Source organism: Leptodactylus fuscus, chromosome 3 (assembly GCF_031893055.1).
Source record: "Leptodactylus fuscus isolate aLepFus1 chromosome 3, aLepFus1.hap2, whole genome shotgun sequence".
NCBI classification, from domain to species: domain Eukaryota; kingdom Metazoa; phylum Chordata; class Amphibia; order Anura; family Leptodactylidae; genus Leptodactylus; species Leptodactylus fuscus.
In genome coordinates this window covers 44,524,449-44,536,922 of record NC_134267.1, presented here as the reverse complement: position 1 = coordinate 44,536,922, position 12,474 = coordinate 44,524,449, and the positions used below count along the sequence as shown (strand labels likewise).

General features: G+C 40.6%; 1 protein-coding gene and 1 long non-coding RNA gene across 2 annotated transcripts in view; one reads left to right on the top strand and one right to left on the bottom strand.

Moving 5' to 3' along the window:
• LOC142197309 (uncharacterized) overlaps positions 1–12,474 on the bottom strand; it is a 644,898-nt gene that overhangs the window by 243,236 nt on the left and 389,188 nt on the right. The gene's annotated exons all lie outside the window — the stretch shown is intronic.
• TTC27 (tetratricopeptide repeat domain 27) overlaps positions 1–12,474 on the top strand; it is a 267,096-nt gene that overhangs the window by 220,869 nt on the left and 33,753 nt on the right. The window contains exon 15 of the mRNA XM_075267495.1: positions 8,964–9,062. Within this exon, the coding sequence (XP_075123596.1) occupies positions 8,964–9,062 (99 nt within the window). The remainder of the gene's footprint in view (positions 1–8,963; positions 9,063–12,474) is intronic.

The window sequence follows — 12,474 nt, the reverse complement described above, 5'->3', positions numbered from 1 at the left end:
ATTACTATTGCGGCTAGTCAATTTTTTTATTTTTTTTTGCTTTACTCAAGTATAAACCGAGGGGGGCTTTTTCACCACAAAAACTGAAAAAATTTTTTTTAAAAAAAGACCCACTAACTATGGTGAAACAGAACGTCACAGGGTTCTATGAAAATGTGGCTGAGGCGGTCATGTGATAATGATAAATATGCATTTTTGATAATGCAAGTAATTTATAAAGTAGGTGGGGAGGGGGGTTTAGTTTAATGTTTAAATGTTTTTTAATTTTTTTATCCAGGACAACCCCTTTAAGACAATATGACTCCAGTCCTTAGCAGTTCAGGTTTGTCATTCACAAAACGACTGCAAACAAAGTCAATGGTGGCACGCCGCCGATGGCAGGACATGTGATGGATTCTTTGGCACCAAGTTGCCTTGTGATAAGCACCTGCTAATGGTCTGAGTAATACTCATGCTAGTTGTATCCTAAATTTATCACTATAGAGTGAGTCTACAATGGAGAAGAATTTGGGAGTAATTGTTGATAATAAACTAAACTATAGCGTGCAATGCCAGTCTGCTGTATCCAAATCTAGCAAGATTTCGTCCTTTGAGTAAAGGCATGACGTTTAGAGAAAAATTGTATTATTTTCCCCCTCTATAAAGCACTGGTACGAGCGTATCTTAAGTATATTGTCCAGTTTGGAGAAGCGGCTCATAATAAGTCATCATGGAGCTGGAGAGAATTTAGAGAATTGTGGAAGATCTCACGTATGAAGATAAGCTATCAAATATAAATGTGTTGCCTAGAGAAGAGAAGACCGAGGGGAGACCTGATATGTTTATACAGATGTGTAAACTTTACTCCCTGAACTGTAAAATTCTGGAACATGTTCCTGCAGGATTTGGTAATGGTGGAAAGTGTGGGGAGGTTTAATGAACCACTAGATGTGTACTTTGTAAACCACAATATATAGAGCTGCTCGTGAGGCTTTAAACATAACAAAACTTTACTCACCTCTCCCTAGGCCTCCATTTCCAGCAGCAGCAGGTCCATTCATCTGTATTCAGGTCTCCCAGCTGTTTGTGGCTGGCGGCCAATCACAGACCGCAGCGGAAGCCTATTCGCAAATGGCATTGACGAACAGACCTGCCAGTCCTGGAAACAGAGGCCCGGGAAGGGGTCAGTTATGTCTAGGACCCCACTAGCAGTACTATAAATGGTAATAATAAAAATAGGCAGACAACCCATTTACTGTAGAATATTGTGGGATATTAGTGATTGTCAACAGGGGTTGGGACAGATTTTTTTTCTACTTAATGGTAAATGTGGTCTGTGCCATTAACGTTCATTTTAGCTTTTTTTGGATCACCTTCTGTATGTAAGTATAAAATGGTTCAACTTGATGGATTCACTGTAGGTCATTTTTTTTAACCTACTAAGTATGTAACTATTAGGGTTGAGCGTTCGTGTTCGGAAAAGATTGGATTCCGAACGGTGATCGAGAAAATTTCACGATCGCGATCGGAATTCCGAACACGATCTTTGTAGATGGGATCGAGATCGGTACTATTTCCCACAATGCTTTGCTTAGCCTTCACACTGAGTATATGCTCCGCTCATTCTGAGTGGAGTGTATACTCAGTGTGAAGGCTCCGCTGGAGTTCCATAGGAATGAATGGAAGCAGCCGGCACACAGCCTTAACCCCCTGCGCACCGGCTGCCTCCATTCATTCTAATGGGAGACTAAACTAACATCTCTAGTAGCTACTTACCTGCAGAGATGGCTGCTTCGGTGCTCAGTGTTCTCCTTCGCCTCACTGACGCTCCACGCTGCTCTTCTTCGCCTCGCTGCCGCCTCCCAGGTTAGTGTTTAAAGAGCTAGGAAGGCGGGGCTTGTGGCTTAGGAGAGTGTGGGTGGGTACAGGGCGGGGAGACGTGACGTTTCCCCTCCCAGTACCCACCCACACTCTCCTAATCTGGGAGGTGGGGGCAGCGAGGCAAGAAGAGCAGCGTGGAGTGGCAGCGAGGCGAAGAAGGACATCGGGCACCGGACCAACCATTTCTGCAGGTAAGTGGACACCAGGGGGGACTAAGTAGCCAGAGGATTAAAAAAAAATCCTCTGGCTACTTAGTGATTCACTACACAGCATGGATTCTAACAATTAAAGCGTTCAATTGTTAGATTCCATGCTGTATAGTGAATAGGATTGCTTTTAAAATCCGATCTCCGATTAATAAAAAAAATCCCATTGACTTGCATTGGGATCGGAATCGAGATCGGGTTCGAATGATCGGAAATCGGATTTTAAAATCGATTCTGAAAAGTCAAGATCGGCTAAACCCAATTCAACAATGGAAACACTAGAAAAACTATTGGCTCTAAAGCCCCAAATCGGTTGTTTCCTAATTATATAGAAAAATGGACAAAATGACTCTTTTTGAACTATATCAGTATGCTGTTCCTAACTCTGAATTACAGGGATTGTGGGGGTCTGTAACATATGTGTATATACCATGAGTGTGTGATTGGAGTTGGTCCAAGTGCTAAGATTGACATCTCGTGTCCATGGGATGTGTCTGGGACTGCAGTTTATTCACTGTCATCCATTATAAAAATGTCACTATATACTGTAGCTTTGATGACCCATGCAGAAGTTAAAGGGAGAAGTCCGAAATTTCCAGCTTTACCAACAAAATTCAATAATAGCCCTTAAGGCTGCATGCGGTATTAGAAATGGATATGAGTAACACCACCCTTATACACATGAAAATGGTGTCCAGATGGTATATTCCTTTTTTTTTTTTTATGTAGATTGTGAGCCCCATATAGAGCTCACAATGTACATTTTTCCCTATCAGTATTAGAGATGAGCGAATACTATTCAAAACAGCCGTTTCGAATAGCACACTCCCATAGAAATGAATGAACGTAGCCGGCACGAGGGGGGTTAAGCGGCCGCCCACCGGCTACATCTGCATGCTGGCTGCGTCCATTCATTTCTATGGGAGCGTGTTATTCGAAACGGCTGTTTCAAATAGTGTTCGCTCATCTCTAATCAGTATGTCTTTGTAATATGGGAGCAAATCCACACAAACACTGGGAGAACATACAAACTCCTTGCAGGTTTTGTTCCTGGCAGGATTCGAACCCAGGACTCCAGTGCTGCAAGGCTGTAGTGCTAACCACTGAGCCACCGTGTTGCGTCCTATCTCTTTCTGTAAACTCCCATATTGGATAGGTAGATAGGTTAAACGTGTGTTCTGGTCATGTATTCACACTATTCAGCATTTTCAAAGCACATTCATTCTATATCCTCACAAATGTACAGTTTAACAGAAACTTATCAGAAAATTGTGAAATAAAAAACAAATTCATGGCATAGTATATATTTTCACATATTTTACTGGTGGTCATATGTCAATATACAAAAATCCAGATATCACAATGACCTAGTAACAGATCTACAGATATGGACACATTTTGACAGCTATATACACAGTGTGTATGTCAATGTTCGGTACAGCTTTACAGCGGGATTAGCTGCCATGCATTCAGGAATAACAGCGTCTCTCATTCAGGTTGAGTTTTATACCATGTTTTTCTTGCACACACGTTACGTCAGTTTTTGGACATGCTAAGATTTTATCTCTATAGATTTGACTACCTGTTTATGTAAGAAATGTTTCTTTTCTCCCATATCAAAGATGAATGAATGCACAAGATTTATTATTTTATTACATCGGCATGTTACTGTTGGTTTATTACAATGTTTGGTATTAACCATTTGTGGACTGTTGGTTTCATTTGTATCATTTGTTGCCTCAGTTGTTGCTTTCAGCTATATACATTTCCTCTAGTAGTGGATGGACAACGATGACTCTTAGCCAAGCAGAAGTGAGAACGAACTCTATAAAAGTCTGGCTACTGAGCACAGATACATTTCATTCTAATTCCGTGACATTTTCCATGGCGACTCCAATCTGCTACTTTTTATTAATCGGTGAATACTTGTAAAGTGATAGTTTGTAGTCTGTGGCTATTATCTAGTCCTGTGTCATAGGGACATCGTGTCACTCCAAATAATCATTCACATAAGGGTCTTTATGACTGCCATTATTCAAGTAAAGTACGTCCAGTACATTGATCGTGTCTATATTTAGCCAAGAACATTGATTGGATTGTGATTCAGGTCCATGCAATTTTCTTGTAATAAAGAGATCTGATTTGGTTATGAATAGGTGATATATACTGTTGAAGTGATCCTAATGGATGTGCAGACATTTTGGCACCAGGAGGATATACTTGTACTGCCACTGTAGAATATAGGACTGATAAGTCCGTTGTACAAATGCACATACAGTATAGCTGCCCATATAGCCCCCTACCCAGGACAGCTTACAACTGGACACAGCCCCACTCACTTAGACATTCAGCTTACAACTGGACACAGCCCCACTCACTTAGACATTCAGCGAGCTGAGGAGTGTACAGAATGATGGGGCGGTGTACAGGGTCATTGGTGAATCATACCATGTTCCTCTGACTTTCTGAAATTTCTGTGGGCAGCCTTTATACATTATTTGGTTTTCGGGTAGAATGGAATTAACCAGTTTCCAACACATAGATGGCTTACAGTCCTCCTTCTTTTTCTATCATAGGGCGATGTTTTTTTTTTTGCTAAAACAATGATTCTCGTAAAAAGATCACAGTGTGGTGCAGCCATGTCTCTGTATTTAGAACGCCAAACAGACAGACTTCAGGGTCAAGACTGTTCAGTATTTCAGACAGGAGACCCACAATCTCTGTAATATGTCAGAAATCTGAGTTTGTGAAAGGGCATGTAAGACACCCCGGGCAGGACATACTTCCTATCCAATGCAGATAGGAAGGCATCAGGTAGCATTGGTGTAGCATATAAACCTGGATCCATTTATTATTGACAAATGGGGAGACATATTATGGAGATTCCAGAATGTTGTGATAAGTCATGTCTGTGACACTGGGAATAAGGGTGCGCCATCGCATAGAAGAAGGTGTGGGATAACTTGTCCTGAATTAGATGGACATATAGGCCTGAGATCAGACCATGTGGTCTCTGGGATCCCAGTATTCCTATGAGAGTCAGTTAGATATGGAAATATCCTGCTGGGGAAACTGGTTGATTAATGTGTATCTGACTAGGAGGACCCTAAAGTACTAGGTTTTCGGGATATTTTGTGCTGTACTCAGGGATTCAAATGATTTGAAAATACTCTGCTCATACAGATCACCCAATGACATAATTGCATATTGTTCCCAAATATGAGCATTAGATAGACTTCAGTATTTCCGTCAGGCCTGGATTATGCCACAGTGGGGTCTCAAGGGCAGTAATGGTTACCTTACCTGCTGCTGGTGCCATGCAATAACTGTATAGAAATTCATCCCAGCTCTGACTATCATCATTTTATTAACACATTGCTGTTTTAGCAGCGCCTGATATATTATTAAATCAGCCTTTAGTTATATAAAAGCAGCCATTAGCACCTTATATTACAGCATGTCAGAGCGTAATACACTTTGCGAGAGTAGATATTCATTAAATGGGAAGGTGTTTCCATGAATCTACACTTGAATATGAATGTTGTTGTTTAAAGCTTTCATTTTCAGCAGCGATAGTTATTGACTTCGTGCATCAGTGATGCGCATCCTGCACGCTTGCGGAATAAGAGAGTTTCTGCTTAAAATGCATGACAGTGAGCGCTCGTAATGACACATTGCTGGAAATGACAGTTACTATTTCATAACAAATAGCTACAGCAGGTTCCCTCTTAATCCAGCCGTCCGTGTGTTGGAGCAATCATGGTTGAGCTCACTGCTATAAATCCTGACAACTCCTCATTCACTAGAGTATTTGCAGTGAGTGAGCGTGACCTCTGTAAAGCTTATTGCAAAGGCGGTTGTCTCGTAGTTTGCATGTCTATTCTCAGCCATATGTAATCTTGGACTGGCATTACAGAAGCTGTGACCTCTGGAAAGTCTCTGTAGGCCTCAGATCTCCAGTTTTAGCTGGGTTGTCAATGTGTGAATCGCTTCCTGACTTTTACTTTTATTCACATTTTTCTATGTATATTAAACATATTATTGGAGAGAATAATCACTCTTCTGTTTTGTCTGGCTATTAGAAATTTGCTTAACCCTTTCACTGTAAATTTTGCACCTCCAGTAGCCAGAGCAATTTTCACAGTTTTGAGATTGGTAAATCAAAGCTAAATTGCAACATTAAAAAAGCATCCAACTCCCCATACCTATATATTTTCTTAAAGTAGCCACTTGGTACTGTATACGAACAGGCACCTTCATGCAATTTTGATTTAAAGTGAATGTTTTATGAAAAATGCAAATAAATGTATATTAGTTGTTAAAAGTGGAAGCCAAACAATAAATTATGTGCACAAAACATCCTAAAAATAAGAGTTCAACATGTGCAGAGTTCATTCATATCACTATGGCCTAAACCCGCATGCACATGTCTTCAGAAAATCGCTAGAACTGGAAGGAACAAAAATCTTCTTTGAAGCTAGAAATGTTAAAAAAGTATCATCCTATAAAATGTAGGGATTACACACCGTGAAAAGCAAGTGAACCCCTAAACCCTATATATTTTTTGAAAGTAGACAACCTGAAGATTACATATGTCTCAATGGGACATCAATAGCCACATCCACCTTCATGCAACTTTGTGAAAAACACAAAACATTTTTTGAAAAAATTCAGTAAAACACATATTTGCACCTAAAACTCATGTTCAATCTCACATTCATATACAAAATACATTTACAATAATAGCTTAAGGTGTATACAATATGTATCTATACTATATGTACCACAAACTTCAAAATACAACAAGAGCTTGGACTCCCAAAAACAATGATACAGAAGACGGGCAAGATTTTGCTGTTATTCACTAATATGTTAAAAAGCTATACTGCACCTAGTAAACGGGGACTATGACACCAAAATCTAACTTTTTTGAGACTGCACAGCATACCGTATATAAAAACACAACTTAATGTTTCATATATACAACCACCTTCATGCAGCTTTGCAGCAAACACAGATTGCAAGCAGAAATTGCACAAAAATTCAAATTTGCCACTAAAGTGCGACTAAAGCAATCCCTTTCTGCAACCAAAATGTACTTTCTAAAAAACTGCAAGATGTGAGGCGTTCATACATACCACACATGTATATATTTACAGGGGCGGGTGTTAAAGAAACGCCAAAATCGTAGAAATGCGCCAACCCATTTTGTGCATGCAAATTAAATAGGACTTTACATAAAAATATTATTTTCCATCCCCCTATAAAAATTTTAGCAATCTATACGTTCATCTCTAGTGATAATTGTTATTACTATTATTTTAGCGTGTAACGGATATCGCTATGGACGTATTTTACTCTAGAATGCTCAAGTATGGAAAGGACAAAGATCGGGTGAAATGTAAACTTTATTCATGATTTTGTGTATATGTTGTGTAAGTGTTTGGTGTGACTTTTTTTTTTGGCGCTGCAACCTGGACAGTGGTAAATGTCTGGGTCACAGCGCCAATAAACTTCCTGGTTATGTTCAGGGGGTATAACATAAGAATACCCCACTAGTAAAGCTTAGGGGGGAATTACATTATATCTGTATGTGACAATCAGACAGCAAAAGTATAGTATACACTCTGATTGACAGGAGGGGGGGGAAATAGGGACTAAATCCCTTCTCCCCCCCCCTCCTGGGGTCACATACAGGTTAGGTACAGAGACAGAGAAAATGCTTCTGTGTCTCTGAGCACGCTGCAGCTGCTCCTCCTCCCCCCTTCCTGTTTCACTAATGCTTCCCGAGACAGGAGGGGGGGGGGGGCACTTTAGAAGTCCTGTATCTCAGGACTCGTTTGGGCTATGAAGATAATTTTAGATTCATTTTAAAGATGAGAATCTCATCTTTAAAATGTTACTAAGATCTTCATAATAGCCCTTACAAATTGTTAGCGAATTGCTGTTAAACACGCTGTCGGGAATTGAGATCTTCAATGAGATCTCAATCCCTAATAGCGTTTTCAACAGTGAATCGCTTTGAAAACGCGTCTTTAAGACCCCCTACCCCCAGGTTCCGCTTACCTGCACAGCTGCAGCTCTCAGTTCTTCTTAATCCGGTCTGGTCCTCTGCCCTTCACATGTCTTCAGAGCGTCCTGCGAGTTGGTGGAGGTAATAAAAGGTCCTCACACTGTCTGCTTTGCTGTTATGTGCCCCGGGGGAAGAGATATCGGTACTGTTACCGATAGCGCTTCACAGTTAGAAGGGCGTTCCTGACAGCTGACAGTACTGTCCTCAGCTCTGTACTATCAGAAGATGCGTTCCTTACTGCCCAGCAATGACACTAAGTGGTGAAGAACATTCCCCCCCCAGTACTAATCTATGGACGAGTACTGTCCGGAGGGGAGGAGTGTTCCTCACTGCTCAGTGTCATGGCTGGGAACGCCCCCTTTGACAGTACAGGGCTATGGACAGTACTGTCAGGAGGGGTGTTCCCAGCCAGACTGTCAGAATCGCCCTCCTGACAATGGAGAGCTATTGGTAACGACACCGATAGCTCTTGGGACACTGTTGGCTTTCTAGCGGTATATAAAACAGCATGTGCCTGAGGACATGAAAATGCTCTTTAAAAATGTAGAAACCATTCTGCTCCAGGGCAATGTCAACATCTGTTTTATATTTTATTTTTTTGTTTTCACATCTTTATCAAGTTTTTTTTATTTACCGCTTATTGCTATGGCTCCATTATACTTCACAGTGCTTTACAAAGATTATCACTCACATTAGACCCTGTTTCCAATTATTACCTAATTTCCCAAAGTCTGGAATATATGTAGTTCTAAATGAAAAAGGCATATATTGAACGTCTTTCATGTATAACTTTATGAATAATATATCCTATATTGACGTTACAGCTTGGAGTATGGTTTTCATTGGGCTGTGCCTATATCACTCTACACGGATATGAAGGGGCTGCAAGAGCTTTTCAACGTTGTGTCACCCTGGAGCCTGATGTAAGTGAAGTCTTCTATCCTATATTTACAGGGGGAATCCACCCCAAAATAGATTTCTGATATGTCATCCAAACCCCTATGGTCAGCGTTTAGAGATCTGTATGAAAGAAATTCTGAGCAACGAGCCTTAAAATCAATACGTGAAGTCTGTAGACTTCACCAATGAAGTTTGCCACTATATAGAACCCCCTACCCATCTTTTCCTGGAAATTGGTGGTGTTTCTTAAAGACATGTTAGACATTATTTTTGGTGGGATTCTTCTTAGACATCCAAGGTGATGTTTTTCTAATATCTACTTAAGGGTCCATTCACACGGAATAACGTGCCGCGTGACCTGGCACGTATACGGCGTGTGAGATTTTGAGCGCCGTATACGCTCCCATTGATTTCAATGGGAGCCTGGATCGTATACGTCACGTTATTTTGCGGCCGAGATTTTGCGGCAAAGTCTCACACGCCGTATATGTGCCACATCACGCGGCACGTTACTCCGTGTGAATGGACCCTAAGGAGTATAAATAATGTTGCTAAGCTGAACCATTTCTTTTTCTCGCTGCCATAACTGTCTGTAATTGAGTCTTGTGAGAATGGATTACAGTCCAGTTGGCACTTGTAGGCAATCCATGTTTCTTCCAGATAGCCTGTCATGTGGCCTAGTGTGGCAGCAAACCAGGGTCTCTGACTAAACCATCCAACAATCGGAGCTGCTACTTTCTTGCGCTTGATTCCAGATATTGAAACATTTTGTTAGATTTATTCAGTTTGGTCGATTAAATGGATTTCTGCTTTTTCCTCTAAACCAATTTACTTTACAATGGAAGAAGCTAAAATAAATTAGGGGATTGCATTAGGGCCCTGCAGAGTCTAAAAATACCATGTGATTCTTAACAAAGCAAATCTTTTTCGTTGTCGCTGCCCCATAATTAGCAATGAGTTCATGCCAACCCACAAAACACAATCCTGGTAAAAATATTCAATATTGTGCGAGTGCTCCGGGCCCTTATATTATTGCATTTAATGCATTTGTGTGTTTGATATTTTATGCAGTTTGTGTTACTTTGTATACAAACCATCATATTGTATCTTCATTAGACCTTATGTATACACTTGCATACATTATTCTATGTGGTACTTTGATTCTGAAAAGGGCAATGCGTATATCCAAGAATATACCTTTGGCTGAGATTATTGTCATAGTAGCCAAGTGAAGAGTGCTTAAGTCGCTTCTATTTTATTCCAGATTTTTGACTTTTTAGAACTTCACTAGCCCATAAAACTATTCTCAGAAGTACATTTACTTGCTTGAGAAAACAGATCCTATTGATGTTCATCCAAAGATGACATAAAGTTAATACTTGTCTGATCTGAGATCTTAAATATGCCTCTGGAAATTTGACTTAAGATCTCTTTTAAATTATTAGCTAATGTATCTAAAAGTGAAATTTACAGGACTTTTTATTGTCTTCTTGTGCCACCTCATTTAGAGGTCTCCACAAGGTTACGAGTACTCAATGGGCACACACACCTTTTAAGTAATCATTCACATTGCTTTCTTTTCATGTAGAACCTATAAAATATTTCTTTCTTTCTGTAATTATTGCACTTTTCTGACCCCTTTAATTACATTCAGTGCTGTCCTATAAACCTACTCCTATTAAATGTCATTTCATTGCCAGTTTTGATCTTTGCCAAATACACCACATTTATGCCAAATAGACTACCGCTAACAGTGCTGGTCAGTGCGGAAGGTTTAAAGATTTCTTTTTGTTCTTATAAAGCTGATCAGAGGGTTCCCTTCTGCTGAGACTCCCCAGCTATTAGCTGTGATCTGTCTGTCTACCTGGAAGAAGGTTTTTATTTACACTACAATATCCCCAGTGAATGGCCCCACCAATCCTGAGAAAGAAATGGTGGGGAGTTCACCCCCACTTAGGCTTGGTTCACATCTGCATTTTTATATTCCATTCAGGGAGTCCACTGGGGGGCCCCCAACAGAATACCGAACGCATTAAAAAGAGGTGAGCAATAAAACCACACAAACCCCATAGACTATAATGGGTCCTTGAGTTTTCCACGTGGTGCCGAGAGAAAAGAACTGCTTGATTTGTGCGGGCACCGCGCGGAAAACACACGGACCCATTATAGTGTATGGAGTCTGTGTGCTTTCACTGATCAATGCTTTTTAATGTTATCGGTATTCCGTTCGGGAGGTCCCTAAGCGGACTCCCCGAACGGAATACCGAACGCAGATGTGATCCAGGCCTTAGAATGCAGTAGAGTTGAAGCTAACCATGCCCTTGCAGGAGTCGACACCACCCGCACCCGGTGAGACAGCACTTGGTTATCTTTGGCACTGCTATTGAAGTAATGCACCCCCCCCCCCCCCAGGGACACACCTGTATTCAGCACTACTGCATTCAAAATGAGGATAAAATAACTCCATTCTCACTCCCGATGATCAGCAATTTATACTTTATTCTGAGGATAGAGGAGAAATATGTTTCATGGAATAACCCCTTTAAATAAATCGTTTGTCTGTGTAATACACAGAGGCTACTCATCCAGAGCAAGAGATGCTATTTGTAGGCCATGATTACAGATGAATACGGAAATCCTCTCTATCAATTCAGAATGGCCATTTAATATTAATATTATTATTAACAATTGGGTATTTAGACCAGACAACTTGGCTGTGGCTGGTTCATCTTTAAGACCCTTATTATGGCAGCGACTATGAAATGAAGGGGGTTGTCTTTTATGAGTCAACCCCTTTAAAGATTTTAGTGTATCGGGGATAACAAGAAACATACCTTGTGTTCTGCAGAGCTAATACTAGGATCCCACTGATGTATGCTAAATCAAACCATCTTTTCCGTCTCTCTATATATCTTTCACATAGTATGCTATTAAATGTTCTATAAATTGTGGTCTCAACTCTGGGGCCCTCGCCTATTAGGAAAACAAGGCTCCCTGGCCGCAGTTCTGCTAGGCAAGATATAGCTATTCCATTAGGTTCAATGGAAGTCTATGGGTGCATGTATAATGCGGTGTCCCCCACTGTATCTATATACTAGACACTGTACAGTGATGACCTTGTTCCCTCAATACCACCACTGGGCGCTGCCTGCTGTGACAGCCGTTTAGGAGCTGAACCTGAACTCTTTCTATTTAGTGCTATTAATCTTGAACTATTCCAAAACTTCTAAAGGCCATCGCTATTTCCTGAACTTTTCACACATCCCATGGGACAAGTGAATGCATTCAGCTCTGAGATTGTGACTGTACATATGAATGATTTAGAGGCTTCATATGAGATAGGTGTGATAGTTTATGTAGTTTGGGTCACATTCACAGGGATAGAAGAAAACACTTATCATAACGGATTGTTTCCTGAAGGTCATATGTCCTTTT